Source organism: Camponotus vicinus, unplaced genomic scaffold (genome assembly GCF_025532165.1).
Source record: "Camponotus vicinus isolate PSW18456_S1 unplaced genomic scaffold, iyCamVici1.0 SCAF_8, whole genome shotgun sequence".
NCBI lineage: Eukaryota > Metazoa > Arthropoda > Insecta > Hymenoptera > Formicidae > Camponotus > Camponotus vicinus.
Window position 1 is genome coordinate 12,936,641 of NW_028141980.1, and position 26,770 is coordinate 12,963,410.

Below are 26,770 nucleotides of genomic sequence, written 5' to 3' on the forward strand. Positions count from 1 at the left end.
GCGTTCGCCGGCATATGACCGTCTTGGTTGATCATCTCCGAAAAAAGAGACGCGAAAGATCGCGGCAGCGTAAAAAATACAAAATGATCGAGGACAAGAAAGAGACGAAGAAAATGACACAAACAGGATTCTAGTTGTATCGCGAGGAAATCGTGCCGTTGCTACAGTCTAGATACGAGGCAGAAATTCGGCGGCAGAGATCGCGTCGAGCACGAGATGTAAAGAGACAGAGATTCTGGAAGAAGGGATGTTGCGTGAGAGAAAGACGTTGCGGGAAGATTGGCTGGAGGGTGCGCGGAGGAGAGCGCGAGATAAGAGATCGCGAGATAGCGAGTGAGAACCCGTGCTACGTGGACAAGGACGGCGCATACACGATACGCGGGAGCGGGTGGACATGAATCGCGGATGAACGGCACAGAGAGAGAGAGAGAAAGAGAGAGAGAGAGAGGGTGACTGGGTGATCCGTGGGAGAGAGAAAAGGAGCAAAGCGGCGGCGCGAGCACAAGCGTGAGAGATCGTGCAAAGGGGAGATAGAGAGCGAGGGGTGTCGGAGAGCGAGCGAGACGTTCTAGGTGGGGAGTTCGCTCCGCGGATGCGGCGGCGAAGAGAGAAGAAACGGCTGGAGGGGAGTAAGAGCGAGCGAGCCGGAGGGAGAGACGCAGTCAGACAGTCAGGCAGGCCGCCCGGCAAGCAAGGAAGGCAGGCAGGCAACCAGGCAGGCAGCCAGGCAGGCAAGCTAGCAGGCAGCCAGTGCACCAGCCAAGACCACTAGATCCGCTTGGCTTACCGACTTAGAGACTTAAGCCGGCAGGCAGTCCGAAAGGCTCAACCGGCTAAGCCTGGCAGACCCACCTACCAACCGACTTACGCCGCGGTAGCCACTACGCCGCGTTCCATCCACCGGCAGGAAAATCGGGATACACCGCTGCGACCGGCGGCACCGCCGCCGCCTTCTTATATTTTCCTCCATCACCGTCTCCCGCGCCGCGCTTCTCCTCTCTGACTTACGTTAAGGGCGGAGGTTGCGAATAGTGACGAGTGCCGCGCGGACATCATCATCGACACGCTCGTGCCGACGACGACGACGGCAACGTCAACGTCGTTGCCCGCGGCCGCGGCCGCGGCATCCGACGACGGTCGCGGGGAGAAGGCCCCGTCGTCCTCGTGTCACGCGCCAAATCGCGTGTAAGTCCACGCACTGGAGCCTCAGAGTGGAAGACGAGATATCAGCAACCGACAGTGAATAGTATAGATCGCAGTATCGCGGAGGTGTCATTCGTTCGTCGCTCGCGTCAAATTATCGACGTGACTTTGATCGATGACGATAGATTGATTCTTGGTGAACTCGTCTTGTTGAAGAGAGCGATTAACAAAAGTGATCGTCGTAGTGTTAAGAATACTGAATGAAATCTGCTTTACAAACGTTTCGCCGAAGAACTCACGCGAGAGACGTAAAAACGTCAATTGCGAAAATTGAGAATGTTTGCAGTGATTGTCTTTATCAAAGTGAGAGCGAAGTAGAGTAAAAAATCAAAGAAATAGAAGAGTAAACAGAAGTGAAGGAATTCTGAAAGATATCATCTGTGTGAAGATGATGGCGCGGTTTAATCTACTTGATTGGCGAAATTTATAACTCTTCGCTTTTTTCTTACGTAACGGTGACGGTTATCTAATTTATCAGTCCTTCATAACGCGCGTGTTATCCACGCGCCTCGAGCTACTTTTCCGAGTTTTAACGTGAATTTGCAATATCCTACATAATTTCTCGGATGCCGACAGTGCAAAATGTCATAATACACCATTATATTAAAGACATCTTGGTACGAAAGGAAAAGCGACGACATGCTCTAACTATCTTTTGAAAAATCGCATAAATCACAAACATAGTTTCCTCACAAATCTGTCTCGAAAAACCTCATTGATACCGTTACTGACAACCACTGCGCATCGGATCTCCAGCCGACGGAGGCTTTGACAGAGCCTGGTATATCAAAACTCCATCTTCTCTTTGGAAAAAAACAAATCTGATGTTTTCAACTAGCTACCGTCTTTAAAAAACGATCGCTCCGATTTTCACCGACGATACGATTCAATCTACGAGACAAGGGAGACGCTTGAATGTGCCCCTAAGATCAGGCGGCGTGCAAACCGGCGTTAATTCGCGGCCTCTCGCGGGCCAGGTTGATCGTGTCACCGAGTTGTAAGGAACAGTCAACACGACGTTAACCTTCTACAGTATGGACCGGGGCGGCGGGGCCGGGGGGAGCCTCGAACTCGCCGGAGGCGGCGGCGGAGGCGGTGGCGGCGGCGGCGGCGGTGGCGGCGGCAGCGCAGATCTATGTCTTCAGGATCTCGTGATCGGGCAGACGAGCGGCCTCTCGGTGCAGCATCATCAGCACGCGGCGACCGCCTCGATGGCTAGCCTGCATGGCGACCATCTTCAGGGCGCGATGCACCATCACGATCTCCACGGCAACTCGCATCACGACACGTCGATGCTGCACAATTCCAGCCACCAGCTGAATCACGAGCCGCTGGAGAAGCTTAAACGTGGTGAGTCGTTCACAATACTAAAGACGACTACAACTCCTCGATCGTGACGCGACGGGCTTAGCACGCGCGATCAGTGATTTATTTTATGCAGGCAGGTATATCATCCAATTGTTTTCACGAATAAACAATAATATTTAAGAGAATTACGTGTATCTATTATTGTTCGTAGCAATTTCTGAATGATCAGATTTTATTATGAATGAGATAAAATAAAAAATTAGCACTTGGCAAACATCGAATCGACTAAATTTTAGTTTGTACGAAAATAATGATCTTATTAATGTCGCTTTCATAGAATAACTGATTTATCTTGATACACGCATGTATAAAGTGTTGAGAAATAATTTACAGAGCTTTTCCAAACAATGACTATGTCGGATTATGCGATTTTTCATATCTGACAATGTAATACACGTGTATATAATATATCGCTTCAAGATTTAATATAATTATGATCGCAAATGTCACTGCATGAAATACATGACGTGCAATGAGTCGAATTCCCTTCTTTGAGATAATGATGAAAGGATTAAACGCGATAATGTCACGGTAAAGTGGCTTCGCGAACGAGTTCGGTAATTACAATCGACGTGTTCCTTTGTGTGCATCGATTCCGACGAGATATGAGATTTGTTTCTTCCATATTGTCGCTACATCGCGCATTATCGCGATGTAATCGCTTGTAAGTTGGCTTGTCGCGATTTTGTTGTTAGCGATATTATCGATCTTTTTCGATAAGTATCTGACATTTTCCCCAACTTGGCATCGAGAATCGCGTCGAGCATTATCGTGCATCGCCGCCGAAAACCTCGTATCGCAGACGTCTCGCTTGCGAAACAAGATTGATATGTGTGACATTGCACAAAAGTAGGAAATTTTCTTTATTCGCCGACGAATGCCGCGATAAACAAACAAATAAATACGCGACAAACAAATAAACAACCGGACCGATGAAATAATTCGACGAAAAAAACCAAACGATTCGATCGGCATGATTCAATATGATGTGACGCATGATCGGAAATATTCAATTACACGCTACCTCGCTACACGATAAACCTCGATAAGAAGGCAAAATTTAATATATTACGCCTCCGTCATTGCGTTCTTATCGAACGATCTGTAATCCAAATGCGTTCATCGCAAATACTTCCAATCTTGCAAGAGGAAACATTGAAATCGAATAAATATTATTTTTGTTATGATCGATTATTAATCAAATTATTGTGTTTGATGCGTGCGCAAAATTCCCTTAAACAATGCTTGTCATTTAGTAAACACATGTAATCGCATATTTAATAAATTAAAATTAATAAATTAATAAACGAACTCGTTCACACCTGTTTTGATATTTTTTTCAATTGCAATATCAGAGAAGATTTTTGTCTGACGAAACGGCGTTGATTCTTGTCAAGTACTAGACGAGCAGAGATAAAATTTTAGTAGGAATAGCTATGATAAGCACGGCCCCGTTGTGTTATTCCACCCGCGCGAGATACCAGATAAAACTTCGAACTTATTAGGTGTTAAAATGACAACGCGCGCCGCTGAAAAGTTAGAAATTCGAAATATTCGCATTTTTATGTATTGCACAGGATACATATATTTTTTATGGCAAAGATAAATAATTTAAAGACTATTCGTCATTTAAAAAATTGCTCTAATCTTCTTAGGATTCATAAATATTATATACTCTCTTTTATATTTTATCAAACTTATTATTTCATATTATTTGTGTGTGGTTTTTTGTCATATTACATTATACTTTTTCCTCTTATATTTCTTGACCGAAATTTTGTTCAAAATACAGTTTATAAACTTTATTTATTTAACGGATCAATTAAAATAAAGTATTCGACCAAACTAGCCAGAAATTTTTTGTTTATTAATACAACGTTTCGACCATATGGATGTGGTCCTTATCAAGTATATACTGAAATAAAGATTTATAATTAATTAATTAACGGTTATTTTTAATTTATTAATATGTGTAGGAATCAAGTCGTGTCTCCTGCAAACAGGAGAGTTGCAGGAGACACGACTTGATTCCTACACATATTAATAAATTAAAAATAACCGTTAATTAATTAATTATAAATCTTTATTTCAGTATATACTTGATAAGGACCACAACCATATGGTCGAAACGTTGTATTAATAAACAAAAAATTTCTGGCTAGTTTGATCGAATACTTTATTTTAATTGATCCGTTCATTATTAGACTAGCGATTAGGACATTTTATAATTTTATTTATTTATTTTAAGATCACGTAGAAATGCTCAGTATTCTTCTGCTACAAAATCTCGATCGAAAATGCTTATAATAGACGAATCTCAAAGTCGAGTTTCACAACACTCCTTGTTCACTATAAAGTAATATTGTTTGTTTGGCTGCGTACGAATTCATGCGAGTATCTAGCACATGCGGCGATCGTCGAAGACGATGAAGGCGATTCTCTCCGGTGGCAGCGCTACCACCTGTTTTGTGATTCATTAACTCACCGGCTTATCGGGATAAGGCGACTTATCCAGGGCTCGAACCCGACACTGCGGCTAAACCCGATCTTATTCCAATGGCATCCCACCTATCCCCCTTTCAGTTTCAGTCCTAGATCCGATGCCGACCACTCTCATCACTTAGGAACGCAGGTACCCTTACGAGTTTCATTCTCCTCGCAAATACATCGAATTTTCTTCCAGGATTCGTTCTTTCCCGACGGTAAACTGTGACTCGATCTGCACATGCAAATAACGTAGATCCCGCGCGGATGAATCATATTAAATCTTATGGTTTTATCGTCGCTCATGAATTCGTTCAGAAAACAAAACTCGTGCAAATGTTAAGTCTTACGGTTACAGAGGCTATTCATAATATTACTCGCGTTTCCCATGTATTGTATGCGTTCTCGATAATTTTTCATTCAACTATCCTATCATTATCCGATTCGGCTCACTTTCGCTGGACATTATTTGTCGCCGCGCTTGATCGGTCAACAAGTACGACAGTGATAAATCCGGAGCAGCCACGGGCGAATTAAAATTTCTATCAGGAACGCTACCCCACATATTATTGTCATTAATATCGCGGTGGGATTACGCGAGCTCTATTAATACCGGCATGTCGATGGAAATTAATGCCAGCGTCGACCGCGATAAAAGCAATGCCGCCCTCTAATGAAAACGATGACGCGGAAATAGCGACGTCCGGTCCAACGATTCAGACCGAGATTACGGGCGAAATATACGACGAGGAGAATCTCGCACGTCGCCGGAAATCTGTCGTACTTCTCTTAGTTGGTCCGACGGTAGGCCCAATATTTTGTCAACAGGGCGGCATACGGTCTAGTCTGATCTACGGCCTCTGTTAGTCATTAACTACCCCTTTATTATCGCGCGGCCTTGCGATCGGACTAGCAGATGCGCCAAAGTCAACCCTTGGTTACCCCTCTCCCGAGCTAATGGTGTTGACAAATTGCTCGGCTAGCCTCTAACCTCCCCGGGGAATGCGCCTGCAAAAGTCTCCTCGCCGCAAACTTATAGGCGTTTAGACGGGAAATTGGACCGCAGAATTCACGTTTCCGCATGTGAAATAAACTTTGTTATGCAACAATCTCGGAAACTTTGAGTTCCTGAACGTAACAAAAGCATTCGCGAAAGAAACAAAATATCACATTTGTTGAAATTGTTTTATTGAAAGACACATACACACATTTGTGAGTCTGCGTTTAAAAACTCGATAATCGATTTATTGTGTAAATATTTTAACAAATATAAAATATACATATGGTATATTTTATATGCATATAGAATATTTTTAATTGTAATTAATAATTACTTGTAAATAAATGATTATTTAGAATTATTCATGTATTTGGAAAAGTTTTACTATTAATAGCAACATCTTATTGACGTTGTAATTTTTGATCTGCATAATTAATCGAATAATTAACGAATATACTTTTTCGCATTTCACGCAATTATGTTTTTTTTTTTAATCATTCTCGATCGGCAGGCACGATCGAGTCTCTCGATGAGCCCGATGTTACGGTTCGAATTTCTCGATCAGCCAGCCAATCGTGGCGATCCTTTAAGCGCCGGGGACCGAACTGGTGGGATCAACATAGAAATGAACTGATTTCCTTCCCATTATCTCAACTGCTGCGGTAAGGCAGGTCCCTGTCTATCTCAACAACGAGGTTTTGTGTACTCAGTAGATTCTAACCGCCATCGGCTAGGGTAGGCTCGTTCCCAAGGGTTGTTTTATCAAGAAAATTTCTGTGCGTGCCGATACGTGAGAACCAAACGATCGGTCAATGATCAAAATGTAAAACAAATGTCAAAACAAATACTATCGTTGTATCTTCAAATTATGAATCACAAAATATTTTTATTATATTATTCTTTATTTTTTATTAAATAATCGTATCTTTTTATTCGTAATTTATTTCTATGTTTATTCATCTAATATATATATATTTCCAGCGCATTTTATATGTGCGTCTTTTTTAATTTTTTATTTTATTATAAAATTTTAATTGCAATTAAATTATGACTGTAAAAGAAATTTAGATTTTAAAAAGTCTTTCAGAAAGATGATCTGGTTCAATTTTCTCGAGAATATTGTGTCGAAAGGAGAAACATGTCACGTCATAATTTTTCATTGCAACAGGATATTCAATACCCGATCGTCTGTTCTCGACGTCTTCTCGAATTCTGACCTTCGAATTTTCAGAGCGCCAGGCAGTCTGAACCCGCGGAACCTTTCAATCTGTAGACTTTTTCGAAATATCTTCGTTACGCCCCTAAAGTGTACGAAGGAGCCACCCGTTCTCGGATTACTTATCGGTTCCATGTGCTTCTCTCGCGTTAAAATGAAATTACACAAATTGCTTGACAAGCGATAATGAACCCTATCCGCAAAGCTGTGGACGCTCCTGACATTTTCATGTTAGACAAACAAACTAATCGGTTGACTATTTCCGAGTGGATCTATTATCTATTATATAGATCTATTTCCTCTCTATCGCGAAAAAATAGATTTCTACATAGGACGAAACACTCTAAGATAATCTCTTTCGAACACTATAGGTAATTTGAAATACGTTTTAAATCTCTATCTAACTAATATCAAAAGTATAAATAATATTTCTTGTGCTTTAATTATCATTAAAAATAAATATTAGAATTTGTATTATGAGAAGCTACAGTAAAGAGAAAATTAGAGTTTATTAATATCTGTGTGTGCATTTCTTTTTCGATATCTTCCAACAACAGATTTTGTGTAATGACATTCACCAGCATGATGCGCCACACGAGTGTACGTATTTATAGGCGTAGAGCGATTTTAAGACTCCGGACACAAAATACTTTGCTCCGGTGACGCATAGCGCCCGGTTGCGGTTGACTAATAAACGACTTCCTAAGGAAGCTAAGGATTAGGAGATTAGGGGCGGAGACCCAGCGGCAGACTAGGACTTTCTCTCGCCCAAGTACACAGGCTGCTAGGTCCGCAGGTGCTCTCACCATGCCGTCGTACCTCAACCCCTGACGTAACCCCGATATTTCCTCCTCTTATACGATCGTTTTAGTAATTATTGAACTCACGGCTGCGCTCGTCCGTCATTCGAGAAACGTTATCCGCTATACGTGACACATTTTGGTTTTCTCAAAACGCGTCGATTTAAGAAAACACGCCTGTCAAAAAAAAACTCGTGTCTTGCTTTATACGGTAAGAAAAAAAAATACAAATGTTAGATAGATTAAGAAAAGAATTTGATAGAATTAATCTATTTCAAGAAGAAAATTAATTTTTGGCAAGAGATATTTTTACTTCAATTTATAATTAATAATTCTTTTGTGTATTCGAAAAATTGAACTTAAAATTTACTAATATTTTTCGATGTAATAATATAAGCTTTTAAAAGAATTCTGACGATCGAGCGATTTTTCGTGTGACTTTTCAAGTGCTTCGCAGCTGTGTGATACACATATTTCGCCAACCCTCGTAACCCCCTTTGTCATCGAATTATGTCGCGTCATAGCTCACTAAACACACAATTTTTGTGCCACGTGTTACTTATTCATGACTGCGTATTATCTTCTCATTGGCCGTCAATGATCGCCGAGCATTAAATGATCAAACCTTTGAAAAACATCAATTTTGTATATATGTGTTCCATCGGAATGCAACTTATTATATATCATTATATTCGCAAAAAAGAATTGAAAGATAGACATGTAAACAAATAGCGCTTTTTAATAATCTTATAATATCTAAGTTCCAAGTTTCTATAAAAAAATATTCTTAATTTGTAAAAAAGAATTTATAAAAATTATATTATTATTATTATAATTATTCTATTTTATAATTGTTCAGACATGTTTGTGTGATATAAAAATATTCATGCATACGTATACATTATAAATGGAGACTGTAAATAATTTTAGCGATGGAGATATTCCCATTTGATTACGGCAATAAATTAATAGTACCAGAATGTCAATTCGCCAAATATCTCTTGATCGATGTCGTGTATATTGAAGCGAGCTTTATTGCCCCGCGCGAGTAAAACTTGCGGGTGATGAAAGCAGCAGCGTCGAAATAACAGCGCGTTGTTAATTTTGTATCGGAGATTGGACTACAGTGGCCTAAATCATAATCCACGGCTTTTATAGTTTCCACGGCTTAATGTCGGTATACAGTTATCACGGCCTGGATTATGCTAGCACGTATATCGAAAAATTAACAAAACTGCATTATTTACTCGCGTATTACAGATAAATATTAATTTTCAATCATATACATCGACCATGTTAAAATTTTGTATATCAATGTTTTCATGATATTCTTTTATATTAAAAACATGTTATAGAAAAGTTATTATTTCGATATTGGATCGCAGTATATTATTTGAAGTCGTCTAAATCTTAATGATTTTTAAATATCAATATATAATTATCCACCAATATATAATTATTGCAATAAAATCTCGCCAACTTAAAACAATGATTAAATAAAATTATTCTTCTTCGTGAAAGAAATTATATAATAAATTACGATATTGATACAATTATTTCGCTCGTTATCATAACCATTATCACTAGTCTATAAAGGAAAAAGCTGTAGACGTTTCTGTAGCGATTCTTCCGCGAATCTCCTAAATCATGCCGATTATCCAGAGGTTTGATAGCGCAATGTCGACCGACAGAGAGTTCACTGTAACATCGCGATATCGACGAAAGGGCGCAAGACGACTTAGCCCGAGCGCAAACTCGGACATGGCCGAGGTCATGGGATCGGGAGAGAGTCGATGGTGCTAAATGGAACAGGATGAAAACGGTGCGCGCGGCTTCGTCGTTGTAATCGTCGCCGTCGTCGTCTTCGTCGACAACAACAACGACGACGACGACGACGGCGACGCTCTCGCATGCACAGCCGTCCCGTAAAATCCATGCGGATTAGCGGTCCACTAATATATCCCGCGGGCGTAAAAACGCGCGCGACAACGCAGCTGAGATATTCGTTCCCGTCGTCGTCTCCCTCTCGTTCTCGCAGGACGGGCCCAGTTTGTCTTTGGCATAAAATAACTCGAAGCACGCAGGGAAAAGTAATAAATTTGTGAGTTACAACCTGTCTCTCCCTCTCTCGTGTCGTTCCTCTAGTTGGCGTCCCTCCTCCCCTACCCCCATCGTCATCCTAACTCTCGCGTTTCTTTATTCTGTCCGTTCGAACGTCGCGCTTTCTTGAGCTTCCTCTTTTTCCGGCCTTCTTTTCTGTACGAAAACAACGCGCGATGCTTAGTGTGAAAGAATCCGTCAAGTCGACTCTTTCTCTTGTTCCCGAAAACGACAAAATTGAAAATTTTATGATTCACTTAAATTCAAGCAGCAAGTATTTTTTCAATTCCATTCGTTTAACAACCGTCATTTTGCGACAAAACCTTATTCATTCACTTGTGTTACACTCGAAACCCGCGCGATATTTCTGACACATGTCCAAGGTAGTCTTCGGTTGCGTAGACGGAAAGAAAGGTCCATATTGTTTCGACGTTTTCAGGTCGAGGGATCAATATATGATCTCTTTCTTCGAGAAACGAAATGCTCGAGCGCGCGAACGGGATCGGAGTGTCAAACGTGTTTGACAGCACGGGGTGGAGAGTGTCGGGGTTACATTCCGCCCTCTCCCTTTCTCTCTCTTTCTCTCGGGATCCTCTCTCATACCCGCGATAACTCCGCCACGAATCCATGGTGGCCGCCGGCGGACAAGCACACGGCCGTCAAACGATACGACATCTTAAGCCTCCGAGAACTCCGCAGGGGATCTTGTGGGAACGTGCGAGTTAGAGGCGAGAAAAGTATATCCGAACGACACCATGGAAAATCATTGCATCTCGTTCTACGCGCTGTTTATTTATGTTATTATTGACCGCGTGAAAATATTCGCAATGTATTGTCGTTTCAGCGAATTCGAATTTTTCATTTTCGACTTTGAGATCTTTCAAGTCAATTATTCAATAAATTCGAAATTTTAAAATTTTCATAATAATCGTTAATAATTTTATATAGAAAAATTTAAATTTTTGTTTTATACATAAACATATATTTTTTATAAATATGTCAGAGATAAATTGCACATGGACCAAAAATTATCGAATTTCCGAATTTAATCTACGCAAATTCATCAAAATATTAAATATATAATAAGATTATATATTTGAAAATATTGAGAAAAAAGGTATTCGAATAATTCTAATTAGTATAAAAAAATTTTCAGAAAAAAGTATAATAAAAATTCGACTATTGTCAATGCGTAGATGTTTGTGACATACTAAAAAGCGTGAGAAGTAAGTCTATAAATTTTATTCCATGAGTTAATCGCTCGAGTATTAGATCACGATGTAGATTAACTCTAATCTTGAAATAATATATATAAGCAGCGATAGAAAATTCCGTTGATATATTATCTTTATCAAAATAAGAGAAACGAATGTACGTGCGTATCCATTAAGTAAAATTTAAATATCTTTGTAATAAATAGCGAAAACCTTCAAATTAAACATGTTGTGTGTAAAAAGAGACTTTTTATTTTATGTAATTCTAAAAATTCTCAAATTAAAAAATTAAAATTGAAATTTATGTCGCTTGTAAATATTTATTTTTTTTTTTGGGAGTTTTATTATATACTGATGGATTAACCAATAAAGATCTTCAAATAATTTCAAACTGATTATTTGCTTATTTGCCGAGAATGATTCGATAAGGCGATATTATTTCGCTTGTCTTATATTGGGGAGCAGCCTTAACAAACAAGTCGCTCGTAACATGAGCTTATCCTGATATTCCCATTCGTAGGGAAATACTTTTACATGTGTTTCGCGGGTCGAGCGATCATTTAAGTAACTGATCTGTTTGTGGAACCGATCGCTTCATAGGCACTCTATTTACACGCTGATATCAAAGGCATACGTCGGTTGTTTTCTAGATGAATGGTATTGTTGAATTGCACGTAATAAATGTCGAAATAAATTCCAAGCGAGCTAGCATTTCCGCGATATATAACATAGCGCGACACGATTGTACTTTGCCTCGTTCAAAATCGCGCTGCATTTTGTGTCTTGCATAATTCTGTCGTCGCGATTCATCCGCTCTCGCATTTCGTCGACCGGCGAATTAATCACGAATTCTGATAGACAAGTCACAACCTCATAAGTTACGTTCACTTATTTATATAATGCTCGGAAGAAAATGCATGCACATATCCGATAAAACAAGATTGAAACTTGATATAATTTACAGTGAATTTAATTAAATACTGACACGTGCCTCTGTAACGTAAATATAAAAATAAAAAGAAAGAAAAATAAAGTATACAAAAAAAATAAAACTTGCTTTAAATACATATTTATACATATAATTATATATTAATGAGAAAAAAGAAAAAAAGAAAGAGATTTAGACTGTTTTTTACATAAAATACACTTCGAATAGATTTCCTTCTTATTAATCGTCTCGAATAAATACAGAGATCATTTCCGCGTGTCTAGAGCGCTGAGACCTGAATTCACTGAAATTATACCAGTTTCAATCCTGGCTACCAAAGCGATAAATAACAGTAATGATTGTGTAAACATACATGGCGCGGCTCTAGCGAACGCACGGCGAGAATCCGTGCAGTGAAGTCCAGGGGAAAGATTGATTTACGCGATGCCAAGTCGCGATATTCGTCAATATCAATTTTCTGCGGCAGTTCCACGATTTTCACCACATTCGCGTCTCGTATAGTTACCTTTCTACAAATTTATAACCGAGCTATAAATATACGAACAACTCCCGAGAGGATTCCGTCGCTCTTTGGGAACATGGTACCTGTACTCGATTTTTGATATAGAATGTCGTACATTAATGTATTTGAATCCAAAACAGAAATCGCAAAACAGTCACACATTACCGAATACTTTCTCTCTGATAAATCTGCCCTCCAAGGACCAAGTATCAACACGCGAGAAACCGTCCGTCAACAATTTTGACGACTTCCTTGCCGTGTAGACTATGTAACTGAAAGCTACGCGTAAATTGGTACCGCAGAAGTACGCTCGTTGAAATATTACAAGCGTTGACAGGTACATCTTCCGTTGCCAAAAAAATCTATTCGCGCAAGTGCATCTCAAAACAGCACCATGATAAACTATACCGACCGAAATGTCATAACTTTGCTTGAAATAAGCGCGAGTAAAATATTATTCGACTGAAAATTTCTATGAATTATTATATTATCGGTTTTAAACTAGTCACTTTTATCAATTATTAGAGTCCCTTTTTTTCTTTGATTTAATTATTTGGAGATGGAAGAAAACAGATTGCTTCAAAACAAGATTAATTGAAATTTGCAATATATTTAAGATACAATGTAATCGCAAAAAATAGAATTGTGTTATTTTAGATATTATTTGTGTGACTAGAAAGATAAAGTTCTTCTATTAAATTATAAAAGCAACTATTCTTAATGTAAATATTTTCCATATATAAATGACAATGAATCTACGATATTATATTTATTTATAATATTTTTATTTCATATTAAATTTTAAGATATCTCTTTTTAAAATTTTTAACATAAATATTAAATATTAACTGTATAAAAATATATAAATATATAAATTAAATTTAGACATATCAAGCATCTAAGTTATTAATAATATATTTAAATTTTTATATAATTATCAAAAAAGTGTATTTTTATTTATAATTTTTTGGTTTTTTTATGTGTACACATATATACATATACATGTGTATCATTTCATTATATCTCGTATATGTAAATCTGACAGACAATCTGATGTAATTTTGTAAATTCATTGTCATATAGAAGTTAAAATAATAGTTTTACTCACCAGTATGATGCGCAGTGACGGAATTATGTTGGCATCTGTAAAATACAAATATATAAATTATAAAGGAATGTCTAATAAAATAAATTTAATAAATCAAAAAATAATTATGCGCAGTTGAATTTTTTATTCTTTAACATAATGCTTAATGCAAAATTTTTCGTAAATCCTAAAAAAATTTTTGTATAAAAATATATAAATTTTTATAAAATATATATAATAAAAATGAGAATATAATTCATATGTGTGTGTGTGTGTGTGTGTGTGTGTGTGTGTGTGTATATATATATAATCTAGATAACTATTAATATCGTACATGAATGACGAAATATCCTATATATAATATTTATATGAAATATATTTTATTTTTCTCGCTACATTTGAAAATAAAGTATAAAATAGTTCATATAAATATATGACATTATATAATAATATAAAATGCACTATTACACAAAGAAGTAATTAATAGTATAAGTAACAATTAATTAATTAATAGACGTAATGAGGAATAATAAATTATAAATAATAAAATCACCTTATGATTCCAGGCTCCATTGCCTGATGCCTTCTCGGGCTTCCTCTCCTCTTTGTTGTTTCTTTATGGCATTCACATTCACTTGCGAAAATACTTTTAATTATAATTGTACACGCACTAATCATGAAAACACAATTCGCAACGCACACTTTACTATATTGCGAAAATAACAGAAAATTATAATTGCACGCACTAAAATTACATCCTCAAATTCATACGTCACTTGTCACATCGACGTTATGATTATTGTTAAGAAATAGTATATTCTTGTTTTAATATTATCTTGTAAAAAAAAATTATAACATAAGTATGAATATATACGAGTCAGAATTAAAGATAAATATCAGAATGTAAGATTCGAAAATATACTCTCTCGTCGCTTTGCCAATTATTCGGCTGATAAATTTCAATAGATTTCGAATAAATTGCATGAAATGTGTTTTAACGAATCACGTTGTATAAATGTTGAACTTTTATTACGTAGTCCACTAATATATTAAAATATGTGATTGTTCTTTCTAATTCCATTCTGTTCTGACATTCAACGTACGCTCGGTGACTAATACTGCACGAATAAAATTGATAGCTAATTAAATTACGATGGATTATCCGAAAATATACAATTAAAAATTTAGCATTGCATATACGATTCCTAAATCCCGCGGACAATCGTATAATTTTCCTATATCGAAAGAATAAATCGCGAAATGCCCGTTTTGAATAACCATCGTTTACGTGTCACGTTTAGTTAATCATTATAGTTAATCTTTAATTATAATTATCACAATAATCACATTTGACGGCTCCCAGTACTCGTCACGATTGTATTTCGCGAGATAATACGACATCACATCGGAACGACTGGCGCTGCTGCCCGCCCGAGTCTCGCAGCGCGTATGATAAGGTCATCGAGAATGTAAACAACCACGCGGCGCGCGACGTACGCCGCAAGTAAAAGAAAATATTCACACATACGTATGTTAGAAATTCAAATATACGATTATCCTTGTAAAACGTAATTGTATATATTATTTGTTAGCGACACAGAGACTAGTAGATTATTAAAATGTATGATTAAATATGAAATTTATTAATGCGTCGCAACTTGACTCGGAATCAATCTATACTACATCATATTTATTTCCAGGTAATGTTTTATTAATGATTAATATTTTCTCGTTCGAGTATCATGATGTGAATGACAACACGGCGACCGTATATAAACATTAAATAGTGTATTATTCGCCGCAAAACAATTATGCCGAATTATGTGACGTAATATGTAGGACGTGGTGTCTTTTATACACGGTGATTTTATTATCTCAAGTATTATATCCTTACAAATATAATAATTTTCTTTAATTACTTTGCTATTACATTTCCTTACAATGTAATGCCCTGTTTCATTAATATGTTCATTGTTTGTAGGAGAAAATAAAATTTATGTCAATGATATAGCATCTCCGATATATTATTTTAATAAAAACTCTAAAGCTTTACAGTTTAAACGCGTTTGAAATCGTTATTAAAATATTATAAAAAAAATCTCGTCTCGTTTTGTGTATAATACAAGATAACTCCGAAAACACGAAATCATATTTCTTAGTGACACACAGACGTAGATTATTAGAATATCTAATTAAATATAATCATACTCTTATTAATATGTCGTTCTTATTAATGCCACTTGATTTTAAATCCATCTGTCCTGAATCAGCTACATTTTCCTTATGTAAATCTAATCTCTTAAAAAAATAATCAGTATATTGAAACAGTTTTACTGGTAGTTACTGGTCAATTGGCCAGTTTTTATAACTGATAAAACTGTTTCAATATACTGATTATTTTTCTTAATAATTAAATAAAACACAATCATTTAGTATGTACTTGTCACGATCACGATTCAAAGAATAATGCGATGATATGAAACGGCGCTATTTTTGAGTCTCACGAGAATGACATACAGCGATCCCGTAAAATAGAGGCAATAGAAGGGAGGTTATAAAAAACGCGCGTCGAATATTACGACGTATTGTTTTTATGCGCATGATCTTTTAAGGGATATATCACATTCTTACAAATATATATATATATATATATATATATATATATATATATATATAATTCTCTACAATTGATTCTTCTTTGTTTTCTTATAATACACACATACCAATTTTTTTACAATACATATATAATATCCTATTTTATTAATATTCTCGTTTCTTGTAAGAAAAAAAATAAAATCTATTTCGATAGAGTGTAATATTCAATTAATAATGTAATATTCAAATTTTTTAAAGTTTAAACGCGTTTGAAGTCATTTAAAATATTGTAGAAGAACCCCCCCCCCCCCCCCTTCTTTCATTTCGTTTCGTACACACATGTGTGCGTCGCTCGCACACTTGGCAACATCGAGGAAGAGTGACACGGGTGTCTCCGTCGTTCGTAGTCTACTAAATCAACCCGAGTTATGCGCCGACTAATTGTGAACTATGTCCCTCCTCTTTGCCGCTCCCTCGGAAACCAAATATAACTAAACGGAGCGAAACTAAACGACCGAGCCGATTAACTTCTCAGCCCGCCTCGCGTACGCACACGCACATGCGACACATACGTAAGGAGCACATGGAGCATCACAAAGTGTGTAGAGAGGAGACGATCTTTCTTTTTATCGCGTCTACTTCGTCCGTAGATAAATAATCGTTGATTAAAGAGCGGGAGAAGACATAACTTTGAATGAATAGAATGTATACGTTTATTAATTATCTCATTCATACGAATTATGCACTACGATTATACGATACGAGATATTACTGTTTAAAATCCGAATGACTGTAGTAAAATTAAAAGATTTTTTACCAAGAAATTAATTTTTAAGAAGAATTTTTTCATTATTTTATCATCAATAGCTTTTTTACTAAATTGCTCAGAATTATCACAATAGATATTAATAATACAGATTTATATAATGAATCAGTATTGTTTCAATCATAGCTATCTTAGTCATTTGTCTCGAATCTGAAATAGTAACATATCATTTGCTAAATCATACAAAGATGACTTGCAAAACGCGAAAAGAAATTCCCCTCTAATTAAGAAGTGTGATTTCGGCCGAGAATAAATAAGGATTATCGTACTAGACGATGTTGCAAGAGAATGCGATATGTTTTGTAGTCTGGGCGCAGAGTGACTTTGGAGACGAAACCAACGGGGGTCTCGCAAGGCTCGATGCGGGGCATGGCGCTCATACCCCCGGTGGTAGCAACCCTAGTACACCGGGGGCGACTCCCACGACACCCTCTGGAGGATATTCTACCGGTCAACCGAGAAACCGTACGAACACCACTCATAGACAGGATATCCGAAAAGGTACGTTTCGATTGTGCGAAATTAATACACAATACATATATATAATATATAAAGTTTACATGTGTCAAACTTTGTGGGCAACCGTAATCTAACTATTGAAACATGAATAATTTAATATCTGGTTCGCATAGGGATTACTATCATTTATTATTAATTGATCTTATTATTTTATTAGTTGTCAAATAATATTATAGATATAATTTTTAACACATATTTTTAGCATATCTTTTTTACAAATGATATGAGATATGCGATATATCTCGTATATTCATATTCAGAATTCGACATTTAGATTCTATAACGAGAGAGACGTATTTGCTCGAATCAAAATTTAGTTTACGGGAAGGAGTTTTGCCAGACGCCATGCTCTCTCGCGTTTACACGGAGTTTTGAAACGAATGCGCGAAATGGTGGATGGCAACGAATGGGAGAAGAGACGCGGAAAAGGTTGCTTTCGTTTGTTTGCACGTTTGTTCGGCACTTAGCCGGAACACTCTCACTCGCGCCCCAAATCCCCGCAAATTGAAATATCTCCCGGAGTCTTACAGTCCCCGGTTAACAACAAACCTTCGCACCACCGCATCTCACTTCGTTCGTTCTAATATTGTAGAAATGTCAATTTCTGCATGTCTTTTCACTCGAGTCCGTTGCATTTTCGTGATACGACGCGCAAATAAGTCCATTTTAACTTTTCTCGATGAAATGTATATAAAATTAAATGTATATAAAAAAATGACATTTTTGAAACATGAGATCACCCGAAATTCAATGTCAATTAAATTACACCGGATTATTATATATACTTTACAATATTTTATCTGAAAAAATAATTCAAGATTCTATCTACTTAGTGAATAAATATAATAATAATTATAAGTAATAATAATTATAAGTAATAGTATTTTCCTTTAATTTTATTATTTATAAATATGTATCAGTAATGAGCTAATACTTTTTGATACTGCAAAATTTTTTTTTCTACATTTACTTAAATAAATATGCAATATATGCAGTATTTTTTTATTATTATTTCCACGGATTAAATTATTTTTTAAAAGATCTCAATTTACGATCGGTCCTATATCCGAAATATTATTAGCGGTTTTGTCGAGGATATGATACCTTAACACTTTTCAGGTGTACGAACACCACCAGAAGTGAAACACGAGTTAGGTGCCGGTGGCGGTGTCGTTTCTCCTGGAGTGGTCGGAGTCAACGATACCGATGACAAGGATGGTAAGAAGAACAAACGACAAAGGCGACAGAGAACGCACTTTACGCAGCACCAGCTACAGAATTTGGAGATGACATTTATGAGGAACCGATATCCGGACATGTCGACTAGGGAGGAGATAGCTTGCTGTACGAATCTTACGGAAGCTCGCGTCAGGGTAAGATTTATTGTAATTTATATTAAAAAGCTTCGATTTCCTCGCTAAAATCATTACAAACATTTTAATTACCCGAGGTAACTTTGCGAAGAAAGACCAGGAAGAAGACGACGTTCAAATACAAGGACTGAATAAAAATTAAATTTCTTTAAAAACTTATTCGAATCATTTGTTTGTTCATAAAATAATATTTGTTTACAAAAAAACAGGAGTATATATTTTTTTTAAGTTATAATATAAATTAATATATTTTTACATTTGACTTTAATTTATTTTAATCATTTGTTTAACAGATCGATGTTAACTTGATACTCGAATACTCGCGTCGAGCATTCGCTTTATGAAACATTTGTCTTCTTAGGAATCATATCGAGAAAACTAGAAGTGTTGAACAGTTACATGGGAACGATGTTCGAAAATTTGAGTTCCTAACAAATAAAGCAGTAATAGACGCACACAATGGTTGCATTGAAGCGTTAAAATATCGATTACAAAGACAACAATCTGCCGACTACGGATAATACTCCTTGAGTCTTGCATTAGTGAACTTTACAAATGAATTTTACAAGATGAAGATGACGAGGATAAAATTTTAACGGATTGTTAATATTAAATATTATTAGCTAATTAATTAAAACTTCTATTCGCAATGATAAATTTTCTTAACAATTTCTATTCGATTATTTTACATAAATTTCTATTGAAAAAGGATAATAATTAAATTATGAAGTAAACAAATTTTTAGCATAAATTAATGTCGTATAGTTTCACATAGTAATTTTGCTAAAAAAGAATAATTATTCATAAAAGTTCATCCTTAACAAAGTTAAGAATTTTTTAAGCTTTAGAAATTTATAGCTCATATATATAAATGCGTTTTTACTGATTCAAAACTATCATGTATCACTGTAATGATCCGGAACACGACAAGCGGTAATAATGTTTCTCCGAAAGAGTACTTCCGAAGTTGCTAAAGGAAGACGCCTCTCTCTCCCCGCGACGAAGTGGCGGCTCACGTCGAAGAAACTAAACCGTTAGAAAGTTCGCAAATCCGAAAGCCCTTTATAAATCCTCTCGCGTCTCCGCGACTTGATTCGCGAACAAACGATGGATCGCGCGCGGTCCAAGTCCGAGAGACTTGGAAACGGATCAGGCGAGCGACCAGAACAGAGCTCCTTGAAATCCCGGTGGTCTGCTTGCGTTTCGACGAGACGTTCCGGCGAACGGTTGGCATCGCGAGACGACCAAGCATGGACGAAGCGTGCGTGGACACGGCACGAAGGAAAGGGGTTGACGGGGGACGGAAGAGAACGGGCAGATAGGAGGTCACACACAGGGAAAGAGGTGAGAGGTGCCGCGCACAGGCCGCAGGGGAAGCTTTGCGCCAGTAAACCCCGGTGGATTTATAGAACCACACACAGCGTGGTACGGTGTTCCCGCCACGGTGCTATACGCCATGTACCAAAACGCTGCAGATCCCCGGCCGTCGCGGTGTCCTGTCGACTGCCGTTGCTAGCTCGCAAACTGTATCGCCGTTATGGAGATACATTCCTCATTTTAAACCTCTCTTTTTGCGCGCATTTTACTTCAAGCGCGAAGAACGTCCTTCTACGCGATCATCGTTAGCTCGGAGTTTCATTTTAATCTTTGTCGTAATACGAAACAATAGAACTTAAATACTTTTCAAAAGACAGCACGAACTTGATAAGAATATTTTTTAATAAATTTTTAATGAAATATTCCGCTTTGCACAAGCAGAATTGTAATGTTTTGGGGAATTAATTCGGTGAAAGAACTTCGGAATTTTCTATTTTAATTTTATGACTGCTTCATGTTCAGTCACAACCTGAATTATTATGTGATACTTTTAAAGGCGAACAGTGTCTCATTGAAGAAATCTAAAGACGTGCAATTGCGTCGTCTCTCATCTTGGTTCTTGGACTTATTTTCACGGCCTAGCGTAACGTCATAGAAATCCTTGATATCGGATTAAAGGTCCGGAAACGTCATATTGGAGAAAAGAATGGAAGAAGAGATACCGAAGAGTCGACGATAGAAACAGGACGAGGGAGAGAGAGCGAGAGAGAGAGAAGAGCAGAGAGAGCAGAGAGAGAGAGAGAGAGAGAGAGAGAGAGAGAGAGAGATCGAGTGCGCGCGAAGCTGGGTACAGTTATCTGCAAAGAGGCAGGCGTATGTTTCGGTCGGTGGCAGCAGAGCGCGGCTGTCCGAGATAATCCGCCGGTGATTAAGACCATAAATCCATCGGCGGATTAGTATGGTTGCACCGCACACCTCGTGCCGGCGCTCTGGCTGGTGCACGAGAGAGTCGCTTTGCGCTCCAGCTTCCAGTAGTGCTGTATTCTCTCCTTCCTTCTCTTTCTCTAGGTCTCCTCTCTCATTCTCTCTCTCTCTCTCTCTCTCTCTCTCTCTCTCTCTCTCTCTTTCTCTCTCTCGTTCTCTTTTCGCATCTCTGTCCAATTTTCATCCTGTCTCCCTCTTTCTCTCTCGCGCAATCATCCACCTCTCCCGAACCCCTGATTGCGGCGCGACCGACATATATTCAGTGTCTGTGTACCACGGACTGGTCCAGGGGGTTGCACGAAGAGAGAGAGAGAGAGAGACAGGGAGGAGCGGAGGAGGAAGAGGAGTCGAGCTTACACGCTATGGGAATGGGAAATGGGACGCCGCGGAATATAGGTGGACACTAACCGGTATGAGAGTGAGGATTACCGAGTGTCATCCGTATTCGGCCGGGTTAGCGGCTGTCAGCGGCCAATGCTATCGCTATATATCAATTATTACCTTTGGCCGCGCCGCGCGCGCTTACGCCCGGCTGCATTCCGCCGATGCACAAACTCCGCTGCATCGCGATGAAACGCATCGCATCGCGTATCTCGTTTGCGTCGCGCGGGCCGATTTGCATCGCGACGTATTTCGTGTATGTATGTGCGCTCACCTCTCGCCTCTCCCGCGCTTGCACGGTTACGCGGGTTTAATGTCGAACCCGTGGCGGTCACTGGCTGTGCCTGGTTGTTTAGATCGCGAGCTCGTAAGTTCAGGTGAACGCGAAAAGCGCGATATCGACTGTCTTGGGCTTTCGAAACGAAGCAACGATTCGCGAGGAAAAAATAATAGTAATATAATGAATGGAGCAATAATCTATATAAAATGATGGTGCAACGAAGATAGAGATCATATTAATAACGCTATTAATGTTTGATGTAATGAATAAATGGTAACGATAACGCTTCTAAAAAACGACCTTGTAATAGCTTTCATACAATAAATGATGGTGGACAAATCTTGTCTATTTAAATGGCCAATGCACAGACTAGTCAATAAAAGTAACAAACTGTATCAAATATATTTGATAAAGAAGGTAATATTCCTTGTCAAAGAGAAAGAGAGAGAGAATCTCGAATCATCAAGAGTTAAAGCAATAGTAATAAATCTAGGTTTGTAAAATATAAATAAATGTAGGGAAATATATATAAATCACTTTAGATATGATTCCATATTTAAGACGAATCTCACAAATCTTACTCTTAGTACGCGCTTGCTTTAAAGCCTTATATATTAGACATATAAAATTCGAGAGCAGAGAGGGATTTGAGCTAATTACAATTACAATTAGCGTTAAATGCGATGTAAAGTGTTATGTTGAATACAAATATATAATATACGAAGGCTATTTAATATCTAGTATTCATTCAAACATGTTTATCATCGCACACATATATACAATAAATTGATATAGTGTGATCTCAAATTCAATTCAACGTTAGGCATCATAAGTTTTTATCCCGCAAAAGGCCCCCTTTTGCCCTAGCTTCGGCTTTAGAGCGGGTCGAAACGGAGATATGATCGGCTTTACAGTAATGTCCGAGAGCGGCCGTTTTCAAGTTAATATCACGTTGAACGAGATGAAAAATGGCAAAGAGCGCGCGTACTCTACAGGCGAGTCAGGATTCGAATCGGCGGCAGTTAATCTTCCATCGGGTATTGTATTTTTGATACAGAGCATTGCAATGCGTTCTGTGCAATACCATCGCAAAAGCGCATTGGAGCTCTCTTTCAAACTTTGAAGATTTAGTATTGTTATTTTCAAAATGTAACTGTAAAATAATAAATTATTTTTAATTATAGACAAATTTGGAAAAATAATGCTCAATCAATAAGCGATCAATTGTATATTTTATTATTTAATACGTAAATATTGTATTAGCCAAAATAATATGAAAAAATTTCAATCAATTTTTCCTCGTAATATTATGTGTTTGAGATGTCTCAGTATTCATATCTCGCACGATCAAGATCAAAGTCAAAAATATTATTATTATATATATTAGATTATCGAATAATCTCCCGAAATTGATTAATCATTCTTTCGGGATTATTTATCACGATTAAAAATGTTTTCGAGGTTTAACGGTCAGTGATCTTGATTCGCAGAAGTTGAAACCGATCGTATTCAAAACGAGTATATACACGATATATATATCACGAAATAAAATTATTGCGCACAAATACCGCAGAGATACAAAAGCACAACGAAACATAAATTCATCAATTCAAAAAATATAGGATAGATGCACCAATGAATAAAAAGCAGTGTGCTTTTTACGTGCTATATAATATAAAGTAATATATTGACACATTTAAAAAATACAATATTTTAAATAATTTATTTTTGCACATATACGCATACATGTATAAAGTGAGCACACACACACATATATAAAGCGGAATTCAAACAATTTGAATTTTAATTAATATATATAAAAAGTATAAACATACATAAAAAATAATAATATATTATTTTTTATAAGAAACTTTTATAGACTTGCATGCAATATCATAAAAAGATTGAACAATACAACAATATTTTCCAAGTTGTCATTTACTGATGCATCTATTCTAATATTTTCTGTATGCAACAAGTCTCGTTTAATCGAATAAGTAAAGTAAGGAAAAATAAGCTACATGAGCCTGAAATACTAAAACTCTTTGCGATAAATTTACACGAACATTCTCGCATCGATATCGCGGAAGAATCGCTGCCTGACGGAATCCGATGCCGTTAAGTGAATAAAGAAAAAAGGAGGAACGGAAAAAAGAGTATTTAACTGGAAACGAATCGCGGCGGTGAACGCGGGCAATGAGCCGTAACTATTTATAAATTACAAAGAAATGAAGAAGGCTCGCGAGAGAGAACTAGCAGGACGGTGGCATTAAAAATCACGTGTTCCGCTTGAGCTCATAATCTCGTATAATCTTTTGCAAAGTTGTTAATACTCGCGGCTTACGGGTGTTAATTTAATATCCATACAGGTACGCCGACATTGAATATCCGAATCCCACCGGCTGCAGCTGTTACAGTCCACCAGCACAACGATAAAAAAAATCCATAAAACTACTCACCATGTGCGAGAGAGAGAGAGAGAGGGAGGGTGGGAGAGAGAGAGAGAAAGAAACAGACACAGAGAAAGCCCAGCTTCCCATTCCGCGTCCTGCGCGCCGTTTGTATCGTTCAGTACCGCCCTTTGCAATGCTCCAACACGAACGATTTCCGTCGGCCACATCCTTTCGATTTGCATGAATACTGTAAGATATACAATAAAACACAAATATGAGACACAAATAGTTTAAATACAAAATCGGACGTATAGTTTCTTACATAACTTCTCGAGTCTCAACTTTAAGCTCTCCATTTTGAAATTTAAGCTCTCAATCCGTACAGATCCCCTTTTCTTTTTTTCTCATGTTTATAAAAATTGTGCTTATTTTTATTACACTTTTTGGTAACTTTCTGTTTATAGCATCAATCGATATTCTAAATATCATACAAATTAGAAATGTTAATATCATACTAGAAGATAAAAAAAGAAATATACATTCTATATCCACAAGCATATACGAGTATTTTTATTCTCTACAAAATTGTGGAACAACATCCGATCATTTTTATTCCAAGTTGTTGATATAAGCATAAGCGGGATTCGGCGTTGTCACAGACGTGACGAATTTTCTTCGTATCCACTCCCGATGGCCGATGGTTCGCCCATTGCGTGTTCACCGACCTAAGCCGCATCCGTAGCGATCCTATCCTATCCTCGAACATACACGTATGCACGGCAACGTATGCAACGATACAAACGCAGCCGTGTCCCGTTTCCCCTATGTCGGACGTGGGCCATTCTCGCTGATCCATCTCGACGTTATAGCGAGATTTATGGAGACGCTACTGTTGGAACCTGAGACTGCGACCAAGTGTGGAGGGTAAGGGAGGAAATACGGAGAGGACGAAGAGAGAGGAGAAGAGAGAGAGAGAGAGAAAGAGAGAAACGACCAGAAGACGAAGAGTCTATTTCGTGTGCGAGGAAGCGAACGTACGTGGGTACACGTAGAAGCGGAAAAAAGAAAGAGAAAGAGAGAACTGTTCACAGCGAAAGGAAAAAAGAGGGTCAAAACTGGGTTGGAAAAAGAGAGAAAGAGATATTGTAGGGAGAAAACGAGAGAAAAGACGGGAAGAGAGTGGAGAGAAGAGAGGAAGGAGAATTCATCCTGGCGGCCATGATGGTCGTGGTGAGCGAGCTTGCCATAAGCGAGCAGCTGCCTTCTCTCTTCGTATATCGAACGTATTTATTTTCCTCGCGAAATGTGAAACGCTTAAAAATTACCGGGATGTTGTCTCGTACAACTATGAGTAAGATTAATCGTTCGTGAAACGGCGGGGTATTCGAGAATATCGACGGAAATCAGTCGCGCGATGAACCCTTCTTACAGCCTCAGAAAGATGGAACACAGACGCGCGGAAAGGCGGATGTTGTTATAAATCGCGGACGATGTCGCGAGAGCTTTGGCAAAGAGATGTAGGAGTAGTTCAAAGTTACGAGTGGCGAACCGCTTATTCCCGACAGACAAAAGGTTTCCACCTTCGCGCCACCGTCAAATCCCCGCGAAGCCCCGGATATCCGGCGGTATACTTCACGGAATTTACTTTTAACGAAGTGGCGTCGCGCCGTCGTACTTTTGACGCAAAACTACCGATGTCGTCGCATCTATTAGCTCCACGCGACAATTGTTTGCATTTTTCGCGATGATAATGATGATTTTTATAATGCGAAACAGCATAATGACAGGTAAGTAAAGTGACGGAATAAAAGCTGTTTGGATGGAGATGATAATACTAATAATACATATTCAATATTATGTCGATAACATGAGATATGACATATACGAATTATTAAACTTTGAAAAACAGAAGATAAAGGGAGGATTTACATAATGATATTGACATGCGTCAAACATTAAAAATCTTACAATATATATTTCTAAATTTTATATTGATTTATGACTATAAAAGAATTTTTTATTAATCAATTTTTCCCAATATATTCTAGATTTCCAATAAATTATACATTTTTCACCTAATATATTCTGTAAATTTTTTTAGCAATAATTAAAACTGATTATCTATAAGATTAAGATATCCAATTATTGTCTATTATAAAAACAATAACGAAAATAAAAA

At 37.5% G+C, this 26,770-nt stretch overlaps 2 protein-coding genes across 4 annotated transcripts in view; one reads left to right on the forward strand and one right to left on the reverse strand.

Moving 5' to 3' along the window:
* Lolal (longitudinals lacking protein-like) overlaps window positions 1-14,625 on the reverse strand; it is a 142,114-nt gene extending 127,489 nt beyond the window's left edge. The window contains exons 1-2 of one of the 2 annotated variants that reach the window (XM_083107234.1): window positions 14,477-14,625; window positions 13,945-13,979 (exon numbers count right to left, since the gene is read on the reverse strand). In XM_083107234.1, the coding sequence (XP_082963360.1) occupies window positions 13,945-13,979; window positions 14,477-14,601 (160 nt within the window). In that variant the 5' untranslated portion in view covers window positions 14,602-14,625. The remainder of the gene's footprint in view (window positions 1-13,944; window positions 13,980-14,476) is intronic. The other variant, XM_083107235.1, reaches the window with a different exon arrangement.
* Window positions 656-26,770, forward strand: part of Ptx1 (pituitary homeobox homolog Ptx1) — a 31,576-nt gene continuing 5,461 nt past the window's right edge. The window contains exons 1-3 of one of the 2 annotated variants that reach the window (XM_083107230.1): window positions 656-2,550; window positions 17,651-17,845; window positions 18,983-19,236. In XM_083107230.1, the coding sequence (XP_082963356.1) occupies window positions 2,238-2,550; window positions 17,651-17,845; window positions 18,983-19,236 (762 nt within the window). In that variant the 5' untranslated portion in view covers window positions 656-2,237. The remainder of the gene's footprint in view (window positions 2,551-17,650; window positions 17,846-18,982; window positions 19,237-26,770) is intronic. The other variant, XM_083107231.1, reaches the window with a different exon arrangement.